Raw genomic sequence first — 25622 nt, forward strand, 5'->3', positions numbered from 1 at the left:
GGGAAATATTTGAGACTGATTTGATGACATCTTAAGTATAGGCTCAAAGAATCAAACATGTTAAACCTTAGGCACTTAAGCTCTTTGCAGTTGTAGCAGGATTACTTTGATACATCCAATTTTATTTAGTATTGGTGGAGGTCATGATTAGTTGAAAATAGGCAATCGGTTTTGGATCGATTGTAAGTGATAATTATTTGTTTTCAGAGAGCCAAGCCTCCCCAAGTTCATGGGGCTGAGCAACATCTGGAAAGAATCCAACGCAGCCATCAGAAACATCATGCTATTTTGGCTTCTATTAAGTCAAAGGAGAGAGATCGCTTGAAAGTTGAGTGGGACCAGCACAATGATCGCAAGTTTGTGGACAGTCTTGTGAAAGCAAGAATCAAGGATGCCATGCAAGGTTTTATCATCAACACTGAAGAAAGACGAAATAAGTAAGGTTCACAAACTGGTGCTTCAGACTATAAAACATTCCCAAAACCCTAATGTAAGATCGACCAAAAATCAAGTAAATTTTTATAGTAAGGATCATAGCTGAGATAGTCATATCCTTACCCAATCAATAGCTCCTGCTTGTTTGTATTTTCACTTGTAATAACCCACATTTGATAGAAAGCAAAAGAATATATTGATTTATATTTTGTTACTTTAGTTAAAATCTGTTCATACTCTTGTTGAAGATGTACATTAGCTAATTTGTATGAGATCAAATAAAATATGGCATGTCAGTTTCTGTTGCTTTAAATGAGGACTAGTCTAATTTTATAGAAGACTGCAATGATATTTTTCCGTTGTAAAATTTATGATTAAACCTGTGCTTTGGGGGCACGTGGGTGGCTCAGTCAGGTAAGTGTCTGCCTTTGGTCATAATCTAAGGGTCCTGGGATTGAGCCTCCCTGTCTGGCTCCCTGCTCAGCAGAAAGTCTGCTTCTCCCCTGCTCATGCACACACTCTCTCTCTCAAATAAATAAAATCTTTTTTAAAAATAAAAATAAACATGTGCTAATTAAATAAATAAAAGTAAATAAAAACCAATTAGTAAAACGGCCCATGTGGCATGACAGTTTTACTTTTTTTGTAATTTTTTTTAGGCTACGTGAACTTCTAGCATCAGAAGAAAGTGGGTATTTTACTGAAATGCAGTTGAAAGAAGAAACAATTGAGGAGAAAAAAGATAGAATGAGAGAGAAAACCAGATTATTGAAAGAGAAGAAAGAAAAAGAGAGACAAGATCTCGTGGCTGAAAAACTAGACCAGCAATTCAGGTAATGATATCAGAAAAACACACAGAATCTGAAGTTGGTGAATGAAAAAATGATTTAGACTTACTAACTTATAGTAAAGTATGGCCTTAAGATGGTATACATGGTAGTTGTGCCTCTAAGTCTTGGTAATTATACACATCATTGGATAATGCAGGCACTGAGGTTCTGCTGTTGTTTTGTAGTGAGAAAGCTTTGGACCTACTGTGTTAGCAAATTTTAAATATGCAATATAGTGTTATTGTCTATAGTTACCATACTCTACATTAGATCCCCAGAACTTACTTACTCATCTTATAACTGAAAGTTTGTGTCCTTTGACCAACATCTCCTCATTTTTCCCACCTCAGTCCCTGGAAACCATACCATTCTACTCTCCATACATTCAGCTTTTTTTTAAAAGTGAGAATACAGTATTTGTCTTTGTCTGTCTTAACCCACTTAGTATGGTGTCCTCCAGGTTCATCCATGTTGTCTCAAGTGGCAGGATTTCCTTCTTTTTTTTTTTTTTTAAAGATTTTATTTATTTATTTGACAGAGAGAGACACAGCGAGAGAGGGAACACAAGCAGGGACAGAGGGAGAGGGAGAAGCAGGCCTCCCACCGAGCAGGGAGCCTGATGTGGGGCTCGATCCCAGGACCCTGGGATCATGACCTGAGCCGAAGGCAGACGCTTAATGACTGAGCCACCCAGGCGCCCCTCCTTCTTTTTTATATTGACTACTATTCCATTTCACACACATATATATAGGTACATAGATGTGTATGTATATGGCATATATATCACACATTTTCTTTATCCATTCACATAATGTTGTTAGAATGTTTCTGTATCTTGACTATTGTGAATAATGCTGCAGTGAACATGAGATTGCAGATATCAAGGTACGGGAATCTTCCCCGATTCCATTTCCTTTGGATATATGCCCAGAAGTGGGATTGCAGGATCATATGGTAGTTCTATTTTTAGTTTTTTAGGAATCTCCATACTGTTTTTCATAATAGCTGTACCAACTTATATTCCCAACAGCATACAAAGGTTTCCTTTTCTCTACATCCCTGCCAACAATTGTCATCTCTTGTCTTTTTGATAATAGCCATCCTAGCAGGTGTGAGGTAATATCTCACTGTGGTGTTGATTAGCATTTCCCTGGTGATTAGTGATGTCGAGTACTTTTTCATGTACTCGGCCATTTGTATGTCTTCCCTGGAAAAATGTCTATTCAGGTCCTTTGTTCATTTTTTAATCAGATTTTTTGGGGCTACTGAGTTGTATGAGTTCCTTATATATTTTAGATATTAACCCCTTAACAGATAACATAGTTTGAAAATATCCCATGATTGCCTTTTCCATGTTGTTGATTGATTCCTTTGCTGTGCAGAACTTTTTAATTTTATGTGGTCCTACTTGTTTATTCTTGCTTCTATTGCCTTTCCTTTTGGGTGTCATATTCAAAAAATAATGCCAAGACCAATGTCAAAGAGTTTTTTCCCTATGTTTTTGCCTATATGTTTTACAGTTTCTGATTTTATGTTTGTCTTTAATCCATTTTGACTAAACTTTTATGAATGGTTTATATAGTAGTCCAGTTTCATTCTTTTTCATGTGGATATCCAGTTTTCCCAATACTGCTTATTGAAGAGACTGTTCTTCCCCATTATGTGTTCTTTGCCTCCTTGTAAAAGATGAGTGGACTACATATTTTCAGATTTATTTCTAGGCCCTCTATTCAGTTTCATTGATCTATATATCTATTTTTATGCCAGTACTATATTGTTTTAATTACTATAACTTTGTAATATAGTTTGAAATCAAGTATGTGATGCTTCGAGCTTTGTCCTTTTTTTAATCAAGATTGCTTTGGCTCTTTTGTGGTTCCATCTGAATTTTAAGATTTTTTTCTATTTCTGTGAAAAATTCCATTGGAATTTTGGTGGGGATTTCACTGACTGTGTAGATCACTGCGTAGTATGGACATTTTAACAATATTGATTCTTCCAATCCAAGGACAAATGATTCCTTCCCATTTATTTGTGTCTTCAGTTTCTTTCATCAGTGCCTTATAGTTTTCAGTTAACTCCAGTTAACCTCAGGTAACCTCCTTGGTTAAATAGTCCCCTAAATATATTATTGTTTCTGATGCTCTTCCAAATGGGATTGTTTTCTTAATTTCTCTTTCAGATAGTTCATTTCTTGTGTATAGAAATTCAGCTGATTTCTGTATGTTGTTTTCATATCCTGCAACTTTACTGAATTTACTGATTAGTTCTAACAGTTTTTTTGGTGGAGTTTTTAGGGTTTTCTATATATAAGATCATGTCTTGGGCAGACAGTTTTGCTTCTTTTCCATTTTGGATGCTTTCTATTTTTTTTTCTTGCCTAATTGCTCTAGCTAGGACCTCCAGTACTATACTGAATAAAAGTGGCAAGAATGGGCACTTTTTCAGAGGAACAGCCTTCAACTTCCTACCTCTGAGCATGATGTGAGCTGGGAGCTTCTCATATATGGCCTTTATTGTGTTGAGCTACATTCCTTCTGTACCTAGTGTGTTGAGAGTTTTTATCATGAAAGTATGTTGAATTTTGTCAGATGTTTTTTCTGCATCTATAGCCATGATCTTATAAATTTTATCCTTCATTTTGTTAATGTGGTGCATCACGTTTATTTATTTGTGTATATTGAACCATCCTTGCATCCCAGGGATAAATTCCATTTGATCATGGTGTATGATACTTTTAAAATGCTGTTAAATTTGGTTTGCTAGTGTTTTGTTGAGAATTTTTGCATCTATGTTCATCAGGGATATTGGCCTGTAATTTCCTTTTCTTGTAGTGTCCACGTCTGGCTTTGGTAGCAGGATAATGCTGGCCTCATAAACTGCATTTGGAAGTGTTTTCGCCAATATTTTGGAAGCTTATGAGAGGGATTGGTATTAATTCTTCTTTAAATGTTTGATAGAGTTCACCAATGAAGCCACCAAATCCTGGGATTTTCTTTATTGGGAGATTTTTTTGATTAGTGATTTGATCTCCTAACTTATTATTGGTCTTTTCGGATTTTATATTTCTTCATGATTCAGTCTTGATAGGTTATGTGTGTCTAGGACTCTATTCATTTCTCCCAGGCTATCTAATTTGTTGGCTTATAATTATTCATAGTAGTCTTCTATGATCCTTTGTGTTTTTGAAATATCAGTTGTAATGTCTCCTCTTTCATTTCTGATTTTATTTATTTGAGTCTTCTCTACTTTTTCTTAGTCCAGATAAAGGTTTGTCAATTTTGTTAAATTTTTTCAGGAAACCAGTTCTTAGTTTCATTGGTCTTTTCTATCATTTTGCTAGTCTCTGTTTTATTTATTTATTTCCTTTCTTCTGCTAACTTTGGGCAGTTTGTTCTTTTTCTAGTTCCTTGAAAGTAAAATTAGGTTGTTTACGTGATGTTTTTCTTTTTTCTTAATATAGGTGTTTATTGCTATAAAATTCCCTATTAAAACTGCTTTTGCTGCATCCCATAAATCTGGTATGTCATGTTTCCATTTTCATTTGTTTCAAGGTATTTTCCGATTTCCCTTTTGATTTCTTCTTTGACCCATTGGTTGTTCAGAAGTGTGTTTTTTAGTTTCCACATTATTTGTTAGTTTTCCAGTTTTCTTTCTGTTATTAATTTCTAGTTCTATACCATTGTGGTCAGAAAAGATACTTGATAAGATTTCGATCTTCTTAAATTTGTTAAGATTTTTTTTTGTGACCTAGCATATGATATATCCTCAAGAGTGCTCGGTGGGTGCTTGAGAAGAATGTGTATTCTGTTGCTGTTGGATAGAATGTTCTGTGTATGTCTGTGAGTTCCACTTGATCTAAAGTGTACTTCAAGTCCTGTGTTTCCTTACTGATTTTCTGTCTGGATGATCTATTTCCTCTTGAAAGTGGAGTATTGAAATCCCCCACTATTGCTGGATTGCTGCAATTTCTCCCTTCAAATCTGTTAATATTTGTTTAATATGTTTAGGTGTTAGGTGTATATATATTTATAATTGTTATATCTTTTTGATGAATTGACCCCTTTATAATTATATGAGGACCTTCTTTGTCTTTTCTTTTTTTTACAGCTTTTGAGTTAAAATCTATTTTGTCTGATTGAAGTTTAGCCACCCCTTCTCTTTTTGTTTCTACTTCCATGGACTATCTTTTTCCATTCCTTCACTTTCAGCCTTTATATGTCCTTAAAACTGAAATGAATGTCTTAAAAGCAGCATATAGTTGGGTCTTGTTTTTTTCTGTTCAGCCACCCTGGATACTTTCAAATTTCCTATCTTTGAGTTCTTAGATTTTTTTATTCTGTTTTATCAAATCTGGTGGTGATGACCTCTCTTGCATTTTTCATTTCACCCATTGTATTCTTTAGCTCCAGAATTTCTGTTTGGTTCTTTTTTATGATTTCTCTCTCTCTCTGTTGAAACTCTCATTTTGTTCATGTATTGTTTTCCTGATTTTGTCTGTCTTTGTGCTCTTGTAGCTCACTGATCTTCTTTTTTTTATTTTTTAAAGATATTTATTTATTTGACAGAGAGAAAGAGAGCACAAGCCGGGAGAGGGAGAAGCTGGCTCCCTGTTGAACAGGGAGCCCAACGTGGGGCTCGATCCCAGGACCCTGGGATCATGACCTGAGCCAAAGGCAGACACTTAACCAACTGAGCCACCTGGGCACCCCTCACTGAGCTTCTTTAGAATAATTATTTTGAATTCTTTGTCTTTAGGATTGGTTACTGGAAAATTACTGTGTTCCTTTGGTGGCATCATGTTTTCTTGATTTTTTTTTTTTGTGTTCCTTGAAGTCTTGTGTTGCTCTCTTCACATTTGAAGAAGCAGTTACCTCCTCCAGTCTTTATTGGATTGCTTCAGGAGAGAAATACCTTCGTCAGTCAGCCCAGCTAGGGATTCTGAGGCTTTCTCAGACCTTTTTACAGATGTGCCTGCCCCTCACTTCTTGTTCTTTATTTTCAGGGAGAGGATTTTTAAGATTATATGTCTTCTCTCAATTCTGAAAAGCCAGGCCAGATGCTGAGAGCCTTCCATTTGTTTTCCCTGGTATGGTACCCTGAAATCCTCAAATTTGTGTACTTTCTCCCAGTCTCACAGAGTTGGGCTGGCTTTCTGTTTATGCTGGCTAGCCATCTGCAAAGACTCATACTCACTGTCTAGTGGAGCACATGAAGGCAGCTGGCCACAGGGGGTGTGCCATGGAGTAATGGGGTTGTTCATGGGTCAGTTGGTGTGTTTGCAGGCAAGATGTCCCCAGTGGCTCATGAGCAGGCTTCCTGATGGAGTCCATGTGGCAGTTAGGAGGATCCATGTCCCTTGATGAGTTCCAGGCCCTGGTTGCTGTGCTCCCCACCTCTTCCAACCCTTCAGCCATGCACCTCAGTATTTTGGGTGGGGCAAGAAAGAAGCAGAGCCACTTGGGGGAAGTCAAATGCTTATTTACATGCTTTCACTTTCTCCCATGAGAGAAATCATGGACTGAGGGGCATCTCTCTTATCACTGAGTTTTGCCACCTTGGGGGAGAGGTGACATGGATAAAATGAAGCTGTTCTCAATCCTTTCAAATGTGTCTGTTACCGGATTTTTGGCTCTAGTGGTGTGCCTTCCCCACTGGACTCCTAGACTCCCACAAAGGTACTCTCATACATGGGCAACTATCAAAGTCGATTCTATAGGGGGATAATGGTAGAAAACTTGTAGTCTACTGCATTGCTCATGTCCATTCATGCAGGTACTGAGTTTGTGTAAGTCCCATGCTCTAGTGTTCTGTGCTTATCTCCCAATTAGAATGGAAGGTACCAAGTGAGATTCTGTTATTGAATTTTAGATATTAACCTCAGACTTACTATTGGCAGGAAGTTCCTGTCGCAGGAAGTCTTTGGTAGAGTTGAGTTTCCCCGCTGTCCCTAGTGCTGTTGTCTCCACCTGTGCAGAATGTGTGCTCGGTCCCCTGTTCTTTATTGTTTCCCTGCCTGGTCTCTTGGTCCTTGGAGTCTGATCACCTTAACTTTTGATCCACTTCCTGACCCATACCCACAGTGACTCTCAGTTTTCAGATCCCTGGTCTTCAGTCCAATTCTGTGGTTGTCTCCATCAACCCTTTTTGTTTTGCTTTTTCCATCTTGGGATACCCTGAGTCTGTGCCCTCATTTCAGTCCAATACCCTGCACTTAAAGAGGGAAGATTTGCATGGAAGTACCTGAGGGTGATCTTCTGAGATGATTTGTATCATGAAGAGCTTGGCAAAGGCTTTTAATTTCACAAACTGTGAGAGATTCCTTACCTCCAAAGCAAAGGTATACTAAAAAAGTCTCAATGTGTTACGTTCCTTCTTAGATCTACAGCTCTTAGAGCAAGGACATGTTTACATATTTATAATTTCATTATACATGTAATTCCTCAGTTATACTTTCAGTGCCTCTAATAATGCCTTATAAGAGTGTGAACATCAAGAATTACTATTATATATCTCAGGATGATATGTTCATTTTGCCTCCTCCTTTCATTCATGTTTCTTAATGTAGTGATGATCACACGATGTAACCCATGCAATGCTCCAGATTATCCACTTTATCAGTCTCTTAATTTTGGAGTAACTGATGAATATTTTTATCTTGAGAAGGGATCTTTAAAGTTTAAATGTTACTTGGAAATGCTTAAAGCATAGCCATTGTCATTCAATTATTAAATAAATATTTCTGAGCCCCTACTTTGTGCCAGATTCTGTGATTAAATAATAGATTGATTGGCTTAACAAAAAAATGAGTGTCATTTAGGCTATCAGGTCACCAAATGTGAGTGGGGCAGATTGTGTATCATGTTACTCTGGATTCAGGAACAGACTAATGTAACAAAGTAAATGTAAACCCTGAATTAAAGTCTAGCACAATTCAGAAGGAATACAAGAGTTCATTTTTTACAGCATGCAAAATTTGAGCAGATGAGAAATCCAAAGGTCAACAGGTATAAAAAAGCCGCAAAACCAGACATGTAGAGGATTAAGACATGGTTTCAGAGGCAGAGCTTTTGCCACCTCCTCTCTCTCTGCCATGAAGTTGCTATTAATCATATAGAGTGCCCTGAATCCTCCTAGTAGAGCCCCAGAGGACAAGTAAGCTATTTCAGTGAGTAGTGCATACAAATCGCAGATACAGCTGAGCTAGCAGTAAATTAGACTGTTCAAACTGGAGAGAATGGCAAGTTCCAGGGCTTGGGGACCTGCTGAAGGAAAGCAGTAAAGAAAACCAGAGTAGTAATGCATAGGGCCAGAATGGACTCATCACTTTCCTCATCTAGCAAATGGGTAACTTGAGTTCCACAGGTATTAATTTTCCTGGCTCTTAAAGCTTGTAGTAACCAAGACAGAATTAGACTTGGATTTTCTAGCCTATGTAAAGTATAACCTCACTGCTGTCCTTGGTAGGACTCAAATACTCCCTACTGGCGGCGGGAGGAGAAGATGCAGGGAGGGACAAAGGGGACACTGGCAGGTGAATTTCAATGACCATTCATATATTTTCCACTCCCTGGTAAATGTTGCTCAATACAGTAAGAAAAACGAGGTTCAAAAGCAGTTCGTGCTCTTAAAATACCTATTAATTTGGTAACATTTTATAGATCTTACAGACAAATCTTGTATAACTGAGTATACAGCTTCATAGAGAAGTTGTATCACTTGCTAGTTAGATAAATTGTTAGCTTTTTGAAGAAACAGTTATATCCTACAGTGTTATAATTCATCTGAAAACAAATTGTTTTTAGTATTTTTAATGTAATACTGCCAACTCTTCAATACAGAGCATCACACACAGTTTTAATTCTTTATGAGAGTGAAGGGTGAGGGTTAAATTTTGACCAAGGTTGCTAAATCAGGCCCCACTGGGGCACTGGGTGTCTCAGTCGGTCAAGTGTCCAACTACTGATTTCAGCTCAGGTCCTAATCTCAGGGTCCTGGGATTGAGCCCTGTGTTGGGCTCAGCGCGGAGTCTGCTTGAGGATTCTTTCTCTCCCTCTTCTCCTCCCCCCCACTTGCATGCTCTCTGTCTCTGTTTCTCTCTCAAATAAATAAATAGTCTTTTAAAAATCATGCTAGTTCAGCATTAAGTAAATAAATAAATAATTAAGGCCCCATTATCGAAAATATAACTGGAGCTTTAATACATATGTAGAGCAAGATAAAATTACTGCTCCTTCTCTGCCGTCTCCTCCTCCTCCTTTTTGTATTCCCCTGTATGAATATGCCACAGTTTATTCATTTCCCAGATGATAGACATTTCAGTTATTTCTACTTTGGGACTCTTAGGAACACAGCTGCTGTGAACATGCTTGTATGTGTCTTTGGTGGACATGTGCTTTCATTTCTCTTAGGTACCTAGAATATTTGATGCCTGGAATGGGTCATTTTTAGTGTTCCACTCCTCTAAACAGAAAAATTATTTTCCGTAATAATGAAATGAAATGAATAATAATGACAAGATAGCCAATGATCTCTCTTATTTTAAATTTTATTATTAACAGAAATTGTCGAGATAGTACAGAGGTGCCATGTACCCTTATCCTAGTTTCTCACCATAGTTATATCTAAACATAACTACAGCACATTATGAAGAAAATTCACAGTGGTCCATCATGTGTGCACATTTCTGTCATTTTATCACATGTGTAGATCCACGTAACTTGCCACCACAATCAAGATACAGAACTCTCCCATCGCCACAAAGATCTCCCTCATGCCACCCCTTTATAGTCACACCTACCCCTCTCACCCCCATCATTACCAACCTCTGGCAACTGCTAATCTCTTTCCATCTCCATCATTTCACCATTTCAAGAATGTTACATACATGGAATCACACAATATGTGAGTTTTTTTTCATTTTTATTTATTTTTATTTATTTATTTTGACAGAGAGAGAGAGAGAGAGAGACAGCGAGAGAGGGAACACGAGCAGGGGCAGAGGGAGAGGGAGAAGCAGGCTTCCTGCCAAGCAGGGAGCCCGATGCGGGGCTCCATCCCAGGACCCTGGGATCATGACCTGAGCCGAAGGCAGACACTTAACGAATGAGCCACCCAGGCGCCCCAATATGTGAGCTTTTGAGATTGGCTTTTTTCACTCAACATAGTGCCTTTGAGGTCCGTCCAAGTGGCTGCATGTATCAATAGTTTGTCCTTTATAGTCCCTTGTATGTATGTACTTAGGTTTGTGTAAACCATTCACTACTGAACATTTTGGTTGTTTCTAGTTTTTAGCTATTATAAATGAATCTAATATGAACATTTGTATACAGATTTTTGTGTGGCCATAAATTTTCATTTCTCTAGGATAATTGTTCTATGCTATTGCCGGGTCTTTCTATGTATGTTTAATTTTTACAGAAACTGCGAAAGCGTTTTCCAGTGTGGCTGTCCCATTTTACATTTGCACCAGTAATGTATAATAGACCAAGTTTTTCCATATTCTTGCCAGATTTTTATATTGTCACTATTAGAACAGAGGTATGTAGTGATATCTCATCATGGTCTTAATTGGCATTTCCCTAATGGCTAGTGATGTTGAACAACTTTTTATGTGCTTATCTGCTATCTCTGTATCTTCTTTGGTGAAATGTCTCTTCATGTCTTTTGCCCATTTTCTTTTTTTTTTTTTTAAAGATTTTATTTATTTATTTGACAGAGAGAGAGACAGTGAGAGAGGGAACACAAGCAGGGGGAGTGGGAGAGGGAGAAGCAGGCTTCCCGCTGAGCAGGGAGCCCGATGTGGGGCTCGATCCCAGGACCCTGGCATCATGACCTGAGCTGAAGGCAGATGCTTAACGACTGAGCCACCCAGGCGCCCCTCTTTTGCCCATTTTCTAATTGGATTAGCTATTAAGTTTTTAGAGTTCTTTATATATTCTATTTTTAAAAAATATTTTATTTATTTATTTGATAGAGAGAGAGAGAGAGTACAAGCAGGAGAAGTGACAGGCAGAGGGAGAGGGAGAAGTAGGCTCCCCGCTGAGCAGGGAGCCTGATGCAGGGCTCAATCCCAGGACCCTTGTATGTATGTACTTAGGTTTGTACATACCTAAGTACCCAGGTACCCAAAGTACCTGGGATCATGACCTGAGCTGAAGGCAGCCGCTTAACCGACTGAGCCACCCAGGTGCCTCATATTCTAGATATGAGTCCTTTGTGTAGGCTGTGTGGTTTGGAAACATTTTTCTTCTTAGTCTGTAGTTGTTTTTTTTTTTAATCCTCTTAACAGGGTCTTTCACAGAAAGTTTTAAGTTTGATGAAATCCATTTTATCAACATTTCTTTTATGGATCATGCTTTTGATACATCATGAAATTTGTTTTTTTTTTTTAAGATTTTATTTATTTGTCAGAGAGAGAGAGTGCACAAGCAGGGTTGTGGCAGGCAGACCAGGCAGAGCGAGAAGCAGGCTCCCTGCTGAGCAAGAAGCCCGATGTGGGACTCCATCCCAGGACCCTGGGATCATGACCTGAGCCGAAGGCAGCTGCTTAACCGACTGAGCTACCCAGGCGTCCCATGAAATTTGTTTTTAAGTGTTCTATATTTATATACAATTAGTGATTGGATCCCAGATTAAGGTAGGCAATTTTTGGCTTTGTTTTGTTTTGGGGTGTTTTTATTAAATGAATACCCTAGGATGTGTTGTCAGAACACTTGAGGATTGTCTTGCCTTTGTTAATTACTGATAGAGGTGATAGAACAAAGTACCAAAGAACCCAAATTCCAGGGCCAGACTACCAGGCCTGAATCAAGTGTTCTCAAGTTTTAAGTGAATAGGTGAATCATTAGGATGTAGGGAGGAAATATTTGATGTTTTTTATTTAAATCTCATCTGTCTTTGGTTTTTATTTTTGCTATATTTAATAATTTATGTGATATAGTAATATAGTAATAATTGCATACAATTTATAAATAATAATCCTACCTGTTTGTGGGTGCTTAGAATTTTTTTTACTGAAAAGGATACCTAATCAAAGTTTGAAGATCTACTGATCTAAAGAAATACTTGATGCTTCATACAGTGTTAATTCAGGCTTTCTCAGCAACATGCATCATCAGGTGCCTTGCAACACTTTTGTACTCTGATTTTATATTAAGGAAAGGAATTACCTTAAGGAAATCATCAGAGGTAAGCAGAAAGAGCTACATTTATAAATATTCATTGCAACATTATAGTAAAAGTCAGAAGTAACCTATACGTTCATCAAACAAGGAAATATTTAAATAAATTGATATATTTATAGGTTGTAGACTCTATTCCATAGCTTAATAAACTATAATAAAGTTGTGAGGTCAGGTATTTTAAGAGGATTCCTTGAAGAAACATTCCCAAAATAATGTTAGGTGGAAAAATTAAGATATAAGGAGATACCAGTATAGGTATATAGATCTACAAAACGACCCCAATTCTAGTAAAAATGCACATACACAAGACTGGAAAGAAATACAATAACATGCTAAAAGCAATTATCTCTGGGGAGAGGGATTAAGCGTATTTTTAGTGTCTTCATTCTTTTCTATATTTTCCAGTTTTTCTGCGTGTATTAGTTTTGTAATTAGAAAGCTTTTTTTTTTTTTAAATATCATAAACCATATTCGTTGTTATTCTTAGGCTTCAGATTTTCATTGATTGAATAACTTTTCTGGAGTATAAGTCATAGGATTGGGAAGGACTTTAATTAGTTATCATGGCCAATTCTGATAGAATTTCACTGATGAATTCATTTTTCAATGTTAAAATTTTTTTTTTTTGGTAACCTAGCAATTTCAGCTTCTGTAATCTTTTTGAGATTTCCACAGAATATAGATAACTGCCAGTTATCATTATTTTGCTAATAAGCATGACTGTATATCAATTTAACCAACAATTATTTAATGGACATTGGGTAGGTAGTATGGGGAATATATTCCTGAAATATGTTCCTAAGTCCGAGCCCTCACAGAGATTCCCCTTTCTTTAGGAAAATGAGACTAGTCCTCATCAAATGTTGAGCAATACTCAACTGTATTTGATAAATGTCAATTTCTGTGGTATTGACCACACCTGTAATTTTAGACATCAACCTTTCTTTCAGCCTTAGCAACTAAAGTTCTTTGAAGTTTTTTATTGAGCCCATTCTCAAATTTCAGCTTCTTGGTGCTGAACTTGATGAAACCAGGAAGACTTAATGTTTATAAACATTACCTTGAATCAGAGGTTCTCAAACTTGACTATGTGCCAGAAGTTTCTGAGGCTCTCTGAAAAAATACAGGTACCTGGGTCCTGCCCCCAGATATTCTGATTTAACTAGTCTGGTCTGGGAGTAGCAGAGGGAAGGAGTGGAGAATAGGATTTTAAAGATACCCCTAAGTAAATCTAAAGTGTAGACAGTATTGAATATCATAGCCCTTAAATTAAAAACAGGCTCCAGGAAGCACTTTTGAGGAAATTTGAATTACTAAGACTGAGAGAAAAGATGAAGTCTAAACACTTACTGAAAGAGCATTTCTTCTGGAATGGTGACATAAGTCTAGATATGAAAAGGTAGCATTTGGGCTATTTTCCCAGCTCTGGCAGAAACCCCTTCAGTGACATGTGTCCCACCAGGAATTAGGGGCATTGGGGCAGCGTCATGATATGCTGACCCTTAACTCTTTCCTTGGCATGCAGGGCCTCTTCCTACCAAAGCCTTAATCTACTTGTAATATTGCAGGGACCCATGCTTCTTCTATTTCCTCTATGGTACTAATAATAGTTACCATTTATTTAGCTTCTATTCACTACCAGATATTTTCATCCATTTTCTCTGATCCTTACCAGAACCTGGAAAGAGAGTTGTTTTACAGCTAAAGAGACAGGCTCAGATAGGTCGAGTTTGTGATCCAAGGTCACACAGAAATGTCAGATCGCGGTTTCAAAGTCTGCTTGGCTGGACGCCAATGCCTGTGCTTTGCCCCTGACATCACGATGCCTGTCTCCCCGCTGCCCCTCACATGTCTTCTCGGCTCTGGTGGTCTACCTCCAGGTCTTTTACTTTTCATACTTCAGTGTCTGTGCAGATGTGTGCCTGAATAGAGCAGTGTCTCATGAAAGGCTGGGTTTTGCCTTTTAAAAATAAATTCTCCTTTCAGAGAACGCTGTGAGGAGCTCCGTGCTGAATTGTTTTGTATCCATCAGAAGAAGGTATGGGAGGAGCGAAAAGCACAGATAGCTTTCAATGAGGAGCTGAAAAGGCAGAAACTGGTGGAAGAGCAGATGTTCTCAAAGCTCTGGGAGGAAGACCGATTAGCCAAGGAAAAGCGAGAAGCTGAAGAGGCGAGGAGGCAGAAAGAGCTGGTGGAGAACACACGCCTGGGGCTGAATGCCCAGATCACTGGCATCAAAGTGCAAAGGCAGGCTGAGCAGCAGCTGAAGGAAGAGGAGGCACGCTTTGTGGTGGGCCTTTTACGATGCTTGTCGCGGGTTGATCCACTCTGTGGGTATAGTACACAGTTTGCAGGCCTGCTGCCATGCCCTTTGCCTCATGGCCTGGCTAGTTCACAGGGCAGCGGACCATGGTCAGAGCGTTGGAGTCCAAGGCCCAGTCAACAGTGCCATCCCATTGCATAGGGCAAATTACTTCACTACTGTGACTTGATCTTTATCTAAAAAATGAGGCAAAAGGCACTTGTCTTTGTTGTGAGGATGAAATGTGATAATCATGGGCAGTACCATGGAGGGCTGGTGGCAATTTGGCAACATCCCCCTATTCTTTGATATGGGTAACTGATGGTTTCCAAATCCTATGTCAGTGCTATACAACGGCTACAGTGGCCTCTGCACCCCAGGCACCAGATTCAATCATTTCGTTCCAACAAGGTCGTTGCCCCTACTACAGAGAAATTAGAACTGTCACTGGAAATGTATGAAAGCACTAAAAAAAGTAGCAATTTTATATGTATATAAAGCTTCCAGCAACTGATACTTTAATACCACCAAATTTAAGAAAAAAATATATTTTCCTGGGAAATCCCAAGTATTGAAACTTAGAACCATAAGAAGTGCCAAAGGTAAGATATTTCAGAGAGCTAAAAACCTTCCTGGGTTTGAGACTGTTTTCTCTTAGAGAGTTTAGTGGAAGATGTCTAAATATTTTAGCTTCTCTAAGAAAATTGAAATGGTGGCCCCCAAATTACTTCTGTTCTAAGATACCTAGTGAGTCATTTTTACTCACAGTCCTTCTGACACCAAATGTGTGGGTTTTTTTCTCACACCAAACAATTCTCTAATTCTCTATGGACGCCACCAACTAGGTGACCTACAATTTGATTGAATTCTGACACTAGCTACCAGCGATAGCATTAGACTCCACAGGTTTAAGCGCTCAGTCCCAGAAGACTGCTCTTACTCCAGAGGCCAGTCACAAGTGGTGGGTCCTCAGGTTACCCACACTTCGGTCCGACTTGGCTACAAAGTCAGAGGTTCTCATAACTCCCCCTAAGTTTGATAAATCACTAAAATAAGTCATACAATTCAAGAAAGTGCTTTACTTGCTATATTACTGGTTTATTGTGAAAGGTACAATTCAGAAACAGGCAAATGGAAGAGATGCATAGGGCAAGGTATGGGGGGGCAGTACAGACAGCTTGCACAACCTCTGGGCATACCATGTTCCCAATCTCCATGTGTTCACCAACCCTATCATTTGGCATTTTAATGGAGGTTTAATTATGTAGGCATGATTAATTAAATCATTGACCATTGGTGACTGAACTCAATTTCTGGCCCCTCTCTCTTCTCTGGAGGTAGAGGGATATCCAGAACTGAAAGTTTCAAACCTCTAATCATATGGTTTGGTCTTTCTGGTTACCAGCCCCACCCTGAAGTTATGTAGGGGCTCCAGCCACCAGTCATAACATGAGGGTACAAAAGATAGTCTTACCACTTGAGAGATCACAAGGGCTTTAGAAGCTATGTACCAGGACACAGGGATACAGACCAAATATTTATTTTTCATTATACCATGCTTAGCTCTATTTCTACCTTCTTTTCAAAAACATTTTTTTGGAAACAATTTTAGACTCACAAGAAGTGCAAAAATAGTCGAGGTCCTGTATATACCCTTATGTAACCAAACATTATATATGTATGTATTTATATTTATATTTGTATTTATATATTTGTATATATAACTATAAATACCAGGAAATTAACAAAAATTGTATGATTATCTTAATAGATGCAGAAAAACATTTGAAAAAATTCAGTATCCGATCATGTTAAAAATTATCAATGAATTAGGTATGGTATGAAGGAGGTATCTCAACATAATTACAACTATATATGACAAGCCCATAGCTAACATCACACTCAGTGGTGAAAGGTTTTAAGCTTTTTCTCTAAAATCAGGAAAAAAAACAGCAGGGGTTACCCACTGTTATACTCTGGGCAACATAGTACTAGAAGTCCTACTAAACAGAGCACTTAGGTAAGAAAGAGAACAAAAGTCATCAGAATTGGAAAGGAAGAAGTAAAATTGCCTCTATTTGCAGATGATAAGATTTTATACAGCAAAAATTCTAAAGACTACCCAAAAACTGTTCAATCTAATTAACAAATTCAGTAAAGTTGCAGGATACAAAATAAACATGCAAAAATAAGTTGCATTTGAAAACAAAACAAACCGGGAAATTAACATTGGTGTAATACCTTCAATTAAAGTCATTCTTTATTTAAATATAGTAAAATCTTTGGATTTCACCAGTTTTTACATGTAGTCCTGGGGGGAAGGGGTGTAGTTCTGTAAAATTTTATCACATGTATAGATTTTTGTAACCACTACCAAAATCAGGATGCAGAACTGTTCCATCATCCAAAGAAACTCCTTTAAAGCTACTCCTTTATAGTTATAACCTCCCTCCACCCTAACTCCTGACAGCATTGATATATTCTTTATCATTATTATTTTGTGATTTTGAGAATGTTATATAAATTCCACCCTTTTTAAATGTTTTATTATGAACATTTTCAAATGCACAGAGTCAAGAGTACAGTGAACCCCTGTCTACCCCTCTCCCTGTTTCAGCAGCTGTATAATTTTGCCATATTGGTTTCCTCTACCTCCCCCAACCCCACTCCATTTTTATGTTTTAAAATAACAATCCCAGACATGTCATTTCCCCCTTAAATACATGTCAAATATGCATCTCAATGACACGATTAAGGACATTTTCTTACACATGCCAATATCAGACCTAAATAAAGTAACTGTGATTCCTTTTTATCACCTTAAATCAACATCAAATTTCCATCATTGTCTGAATTACTTGATATTTAAATCAGAATCCAAACATGGTTCTTAGAGTCTCTTCAGAAAGAGGGACTCTTTCTTATTCAAACCAGGGCAAAATTGAGGTCGAAAGGGATGCAATAAATTTATTACATCAGCACAACAGGGGCACAATCAGAACTACCCAGGAGAAACCAAGACTTGATGAACTGCTTTTAGGTCTTTTAATCTTGAACACTTCTCGCCTGTCCTATCCCATCTCCCCCAGGTCTCATAGTGGGGATTTGGCTGATTGCTTCGTCCTGGTGTAGTCAGACTTACTTTTAAAAAAATGTGGCCTGCTATTCTACTGGCTTTCATTTTTGATAGCCATTGCTTTTCATTAGATGTGGCAGAGGATTTTCACATTTTCTTTTGACCCTCACAATTCAGGGTTTACTATTCATGACATTAATAGGAAAGTCTAGCATATAACTGTCTTCTCACAAACCAGTGATCATGGTGATTGCGGATGTTGGGAGTCTTGGTTAAATCACATTGGGAATTGTATATCATCCTCACTATTGCCATGTCATCTCTTGTCCCAGCTGGGCAAGTACTTATCCCTCCAGGACTGCTCAGCTGCCTCTGGCAGGAGGACTAGTGCTGCAGTTTATACCATACCCAGATTTTCTAGCAAACCCACAATGCCCAACAACATTGGTGCCCTAGTTAAAGCTGCTTGGTTGGCCAGGCAATTAAGCCAGCCCAGAGGGTCAGAAAGATAAGAAATGAGAGGAATGGGGGAAAAGTACTACTTTTAAAGAACAAAATGCATACAATTTAATTTTGTATATGCATCTGATGGTACATTTCCAGTTTGGGACTCCTACTGCTGCTTAATAATGTGTCCATATCTAGATGTTGCAGGTGTACAGAGAAGAGTAAAGTCTAGAAGGCCAATACCTGAAATGTTGAGTGTGGTAGTGGGTGGTGGGTACTAAGATTAAAAGTGATTTCTCTCTATACTTTTCTGCATTTTGAACTCCATAACCATTTATTATTTCATAATCATTCACAGCACAAAGTGTTATTGCTGACTCAGCAATGAAAAGCAAGTTTTCTTTTTTTTTGACATAGCCATTTTTTTTATTATTATGTTATGTTAATCACCATACATTACATCATTAGTTTTTGATGTAGTGTTCCATGATTCATTGTTTGCGTATAACACCCAGTTCTCCATGCAGAACGTGCCCTCTTTAATACCCATCACCGGGCTAACCCATCCCTCAAGTTTTCTATCTTACAGTCCCTCTAAATTCAGGTGTGTGTATCTCCAAGAAACCCTTGATTCTCAATCTCTTAAGTGAAATGCATTACCTTATTCGTTTTGTACAGCTATACTGATGCATAATCTTCATTATTGTTTTACCTTAGGAAAATAACAAAGCACAGGTGAAACTTGAGAACGAACAGGATAAGCTAAAGAAACAGAAGACAAAACAGGAAATTAGAGCTACTTTGCAAAAAGCCCTCCAAGAGAAGATAGAACATATTCAGCAGAAATACAGAGAAGAGCAGGACTTGAACATGAAGCTCGTGCAAAGGGCTCTTCAAGACTTAGAGGAAGAGGCTGATAAAAAGAAGCAAAAAAGAGTAAGATGTTTATTCAGTGCCTCCTATGTGCTGGATGAGGTAGCTTGCTTAGCTTTCAGTCTTACAGGAGCCAGCCAGATGTAGAATGAACCATACTGTGCTACTCTTAAGTGTGGTCCACGAACCAGCAGCGTCAGCATCATCTGGGAGGATGTTAGAGATAGAAATTCATAGCCTCCAGAATCAGAGTCTCCAAATTCAAGTCTTGGCAGGGGCAAGAAATCTGTTTTAACAAGCTCCCCCAGGGGATTCTGATGCCCACTGAATTTGGAACACTGCTATAACATGGAGTTGGCACTGTGATAGCAGGATGGGAGTGAAGGAAGTGAGGGACTAAGTATGCCGAGAAGCTGGGGAAGACATACTGAGAAAGTGGTATTTGAGTTGGACCTTGAAAAATATGTAAAGTTTTGTCAGGCAGAGAGTAGCGAAAAGCATTACAGTATGCATTCAGTTGTATGTTCTTTTGAAATTTGTATTGAACTCTTGAGGGTGTTGTGCTTTTCCTGTGGGTACTATTTTTTTTGTTCCTTTTTAAAAATAAACTTTATTTTTTAGAGCAGTTCTAGGCTCAGAGCAAAATTGAGCGGAAGATACAGAGATTTCCCATGTACCCCCTGCCTCTACATATGACATAGCCTTCCCCACTACCAGCATCCCCCAAGCAGAGTGGGATGTTTGTTGCCATTGATGAACCTACATCGACAAGTCATTGTGCATAGTTTATATGAAGGTTTACTCTTGGTGTTGTACATTCTGTGGGTTTGAACAAATGTAAGATGACATGTAGCCACCATGAAAGTATCATACAGAGTAATTTCACTAGCCTAAAATCGTCTGTGCTCCCCCTGTTCATTCCTCTCCCCTGACTCCAAACCCTTAGAAACCACTCATCTTTTTACTGTCTCCAGTTTCACCTTTTATAGGATGTAATAAATTTGGAATCATACAGTATGATGCCTTTTTAGATTCACTTATTTCACCAAGTACTGTGCATTTAAGTTTCCTCCATGCCTTTTCCTGGCTCTACAGCTCATTTCCTTTTCGCTCTGAATAACATTCCATTGTGTGGATGGACCACAGGCTATCCAGTCACCTACTGAAGGATATCCTGAGTTATTTCCAGTTTTAGTGATTATGACTAAAGCTGCTGTACACATTTGTATGCAGGCTTTTGTGTGGCTGTATGTTTTCAAATCATTTAGGTAAATACCAAGGAGTGTAGTTGCTGGATCATATGGTAAGAGTATATTTAGTTTTCTAAGAAACCGCCAAATTGTCTTCCAAAGTGGCTATACCATTGTGCATTTCCACATTGTTCAGAGTCAACTGTACATCCTAGAGGCCTGGCTCAGGGTGGGACTACAAGTACGGGCCCTACTGCTAGTTGAGCAGATCTCAGTGAGCTCCGCTGGGTTGGCAGGGGTGCCCCTTGCAAAGGAATGTGCGGTGTCCACGACAGAGTTTAGCATCACTGTGACTTGGGCTTCTGTGTCTAATAGAGCCAGGAATGTCTGGTGGTTGCCCTTGGCCTAGTGGGCCACCAGAGTTGTAAATGGACAGTTGTGCAGGGGGGACAAGCTCTGAGGGTCTGCCAAATCCCTAGGGTAATTCTCTGGGCCACTGCCAAGCCTGCAGGTCAGGGAAGTTGTTTGGGAGAGAGAGCGAGCCTTGGGACTCTCTGAAGGCCTCTGAGACATTAGGATTGGGCTCTGTAGTGAGGTAATCACTTGTTTTAAACAGAGGAGCTTACCTCGGGTTGTCCCAATATACTTTTGGGGACCCCCAGTTGGTGGAGCTGCCAGTACAAGGCCCCCTGCTATTTGAAATGTCTCAGACATTGCTTCCTGACAGATTTGGCATAGGAGCTCCAGGACCAGGAGGCAGGAATGTTGCTCTGAAAGGTGGGTTGCAGGGCTTGGCACCTGAAGGCTGGCCTTGGGTTTGTGGGCTGCCTTGGTATTATAAAATCTGGGAGTCTAGTTAAGTGTCTCTTTCATGGGGTGCCATTAAGTTTACTCCTTCCAGTGCCTCCTGAATAGTATGGGAGGTCCCCACAAAGTGGAGGCACGTGGCTCTGTTAATTTGGGAGGGGATTTCCCTGTAAGAAGAATTATCTGGATTTAGGGACAATTGGGGCCTCTTCAAGACTGGAGATGAAATCTGGGTCATCTGTGTTGCTATGTTCAGAGATGTGATAGACCCATTGGACCATACCAGTGTTACAGAGAAGGAATCAGGCCTCATATAGTGTGTTCCACTGGCTTTGAGCCTTTGTTGTAATAACTACAATAGAAGGGTGAGGTCAGCACCAAGCCATAAAAATCCAAGCAAGCAGAGGTAGGGATCCTCCCTCTATCTTTAGAGCTGGTGCCTTTGGGTCTGGATCCTCCCTTGTCATTGGAATCCTCGATGATGGTGTTTCCCTTTTCCCACATGGAAGGCTACAGGGGTCCTGGAGTTGAGTATTTACCTTCTTCCAGGTCAGTTAGGCTCAGATAAAACCCCAGCAGGTTAGGCTCTGGTTAAATAGTTTCTCCTGAGAGCAAACCTAAGAATAGAATGCTCTGGTGTATTTCAAAATGATTCCATTTCTTCTCCTGCTCGGGAAGCGTGAAAGGCTTTTTCTCTGATATTCACTGTGAGAACCTGATAGAGCTTCAGGCGGTAAAACTCACAAAAGTGTGGTCTCCCCCACCCTTCAATGCTGGGTCCCTTTAGAGTTTTTAACTCTTAGAGGCATCTACGCTGAGCCTCTAGCAATTCATCAGTTATAGGTTTTCCTACCCCAGCACTGGTTCCCATAGAAATTTCTGCTCATGGATTTCCACTATGGTAAGTTCTGATTGTCTGTATTTACTTGTCTGTCTCTCCAGTCTGGAGACCTCACTTCTCTTATGGATCTAAGACTGTTGATTTCTTTTTTTTTTTTTTAAGATTTTATTTATTTATTTGTCAGAGAGAGCATTAGAGAGCACAAGCAGGGGGAGCGGCAGGCAGAGGGAGAAGCAGGCTTCCCGCTGAGCAGGGAGCCCGATGCAGGACTCGATCCCAGGACCCTGGGATCATGACCTGAGCCGAAGGCAGCCGCTTAACCATCTGAGCCACCCAGGTGTCCCGATTGTTGATTTCTTTTTAAGATTTATTTATTTCTGAGAGAGAGATTGAGAGAGAGAGAGCGGGCTGAGCACTGAGCCTAACACAAATCTTAATCGCACAACCCTGAGATCACGACCTGAACTGAAACCAAGATGCTTAACTGACTGTGCCACCCAGGCGCCCCTGAGATTGTTGATTTAGTAAGTTTGCTAGCTTTTTGCTTGTTGTCAGGATGCCAGAGTGGCAGCTTCTAAGCTCCTTATATACCGGACTAGAAACCAGGAGTCTGCTACTATTTTTTTTAATTAAGCTTTTTATTTTGGGATAATTGTAGATTCACATGCAGTTGAAAGAAATAATACAAAGAGATGCTGTGGACCCTTTATTCAGTTTTTCTCTATGATGTCTTGCAAAACTATAGTATAATATCACATCCAGGATATTGACATTGAACTGTCAAGATACAGAACATTCCCATCACAAGGATTCTTCATGGTTCCCTTTTATGGCCATATCCACTTCCCTCTTGTCCTCACCCCCTTCTTAACCCTTGGCAACCACTTACCTATTCTCCATTTCCATAATTTTGTCGTTTCAAGAGTGTTATATCAATGGAATCATATAGTATGTAACCTTTTGGGATTGACAGTTTTGTTCTGCATCATTCTCTGGAGATTTATCCAGGTTGTTGAAGGTATCAGTAGTGTTTATTTTTATTGTCGAGTGGTAGTCATGGTAAGACTATACCACAGTTTGTTTTTACCATTTACCTGTTAAAGGTCACCTGGGTTTAATAAAAAAAAATAATAATAAAAAATAAAGGTCACCTGAGTTCCTTCCAGTTTATGGCTATTATCAGTAAAGCTGCTATAATCATTCCTGTACAGGTTTTTATGTGAACATAAATTTTTGTTTCTCTGGAAAAAATGCCTTGAAGGGCAATTGTAATCCCATGTTTAGTTTTTTTAAGACTGCCAAGCTGTTTTTCAGAGTAGCTTTACCATCCGACCAATAATGTACATTCCCACCAACACTGAACGGATGATTCAGTTTCTCCACATCCTCACCAACATTTGCTAGTGGTACTATTCTTTACTTTAGCTCCACTAGTAGATGTGTAGTGATATCTCATTGTTTTTTTATTTTACATTTCCATAATAACTAATGATGTTGATCCACTTTTCATGTGCTTATTTGCTCTCTGTATATCCTCTTCAGTGAAATATTTTCTCATATTTCTTTCCCATTTTCTTTTTCTTTTTTTAAAATTTTATTATATTAGTCACCGTACATTACATTATTAGTTTTTGATGTAGTGTTCCATGATTCATTGTTTGCATATAACACCCAGTGCTCCATGCAATACGTGCCCTCCTTAATACCCAACACCAGGCTAACCCATCCCCCCACTCCCTTCCCCTCTAAAACCCTCAGTTTGTTTCTCAGAGTCCACAGTCTCTCATGGTTCGTCTCCCCCTCTGATTTCCCCCCCTTCATTTTTCCCTTCCTACTATCTTTTTTTTTTTTTTAACATATAATGTATTATTTGTTTCAGGGGTACAGGTCTGTGATTCATCGGTCTTACACAATTCACAGTGCTCACCATAGTACATACCCTCCCCAGTGTCCATCACCCAGCCACCCCATCCCTCCCTCCCCCCACCACTCCAGTAACCCTCAGTTTGTTTCCTGATATTAAGAGTCTCTTATGGTTTGTCTCCCTCTCTGGTTTCATCTTCTTTCATTTTTTCCTCCCTTCCCCTATGATCCTCTGTCATGTTTCTCAAATCCCTCATGTCAGTGAGATCATATGATACTTGTCTTTCTCTGATTGACTTATTTCGCTTAGCACAATACCCTCTAGTTCCATCCATGTCATTGCAAATGGCAAGATTTTGTTGGGGTTTTTTTTGATGGCTGCATAATATTCTATCATATATATATATATACACCACATCTTCTCTATCCATTCATCTCTTGATGGACATCTTGGCTCTTTATTGTGGACATTGCTACTATAAACATTGGGGTGCACATACCCCTTCGGATCACTACATTTGTATCTTAGTGCAATTGCTGAGTCGTAGGGTAGCTCTATTTTCAACTTTTTGAGGAACCTCCATACTGTTTTTCAGAGTGCCTGCACCAGCTTGCATTCCCACCAACAGTGTAGGAGAATTCCCTTTTCTCTGCATCCTTGCCAACATCTCTCATTTCCTGACTTGTTAATTTTAGCCATTCTTACTGGTGTGAGGTGGTATCTCATTGAGGTTTTGATTTGTGTTTCCCTAATGCCGAGTGATGTTGAACACCTTTTCATGTGTCTGTTGGCCATTTGGATGTCTTCTTTGCAGAAATGTCTGTTGATGTCTTCTGCCCATTTCTTGATTTCTTTCCCATTTTCTAATTATTTGATTTCCTTTTTTTTTTTTGCTATTAAGTTTTTTGTTCTCCATTAGATCATTTTATTTTATTTTTTAACAGCTTCATTAAGGTATAATTCATACAACTTACCCATTTCAAATATACATTCAGTGGTTTTTGGTATATTCACATAAGTGTGCAACCATCACCACAGTCAATTTTAGAACTTTTTATTATCTCTCTATTCCCTCTTCCTCACCCCTTACCCCCATTCCTTTTTTTTTTTTTTTTAGATTTTATTTACTTGAGAGAGAGAGAGAATGCACACAAGCAGCGGGGAGGGGCAGAGAGGAGAGGAAGAAGCAGACTCCCCACTGAGCAGGGGTCCCAACTTGGGGCTGGACCTCAGGACCCTGGGATCATGACCTGAGCCAAAAGAAGATGCTTAACTGACTGAGCCACCCAGACGCCCCTCCTTACTCCCATTCCTAAGCAACTACTAATATATTTTCTGTCTCTGGATTTGCTATTGTGGACTTTATTATGAATAGCATTATATATTATGTGACCTTTTGACTGGCATCTTTCATTTAGCATATTTCAAGGCTTATCCATGTTGTAACATGTATGAATACTTCCCTCTTTTATATGGCTGAATAATTCTCCATTGTATGGATATACCATGTTTCATTTATCCATTTGTCAGTCTATAGACATTTGATTTGTTTGCATTTTTTTGCTATTATGAATAATGCTACTGTGAATATTCTCATATATAAATTTTTGTTTGGACATAGGTTTTTGTTTCTCTTGGGCATATACCTAGGAGTAGAATTAACGAGTCCTAAGGTAACTTTAAGTTTTTGAGTACTTGCCAAATTGTTTTCCAAAGTGGCTTTACCATTTTATATTCTCACTAGCAGTGTACACAGGTTTTGATTTCTCCA

The 25622-nt window shown here is 38.9% G+C and overlaps 1 protein-coding gene across 1 annotated transcript in view; it reads left to right on the forward strand.

Moving 5' to 3' along the window:
* Positions 1-25622, forward strand: part of CFAP53 (cilia and flagella associated protein 53) — a 36523-nt gene that overhangs the window by 3704 nt on the left and 7197 nt on the right. Inside the window, exons 2-5 of the mRNA XM_078060350.1 lie at positions 208-437; positions 1095-1268; positions 14438-14741; positions 18994-19212. Coding sequence (XP_077916476.1) covers positions 208-437; positions 1095-1268; positions 14438-14741; positions 18994-19212 — 927 coding nt within the window. The remainder of the gene's footprint in view (positions 1-207; positions 438-1094; positions 1269-14437; positions 14742-18993; positions 19213-25622) is intronic.

Source organism: Halichoerus grypus, chromosome 13 (genome assembly GCF_964656455.1).
Source record: "Halichoerus grypus chromosome 13, mHalGry1.hap1.1, whole genome shotgun sequence".
NCBI lineage: Eukaryota > Metazoa > Chordata > Mammalia > Carnivora > Phocidae > Halichoerus > Halichoerus grypus.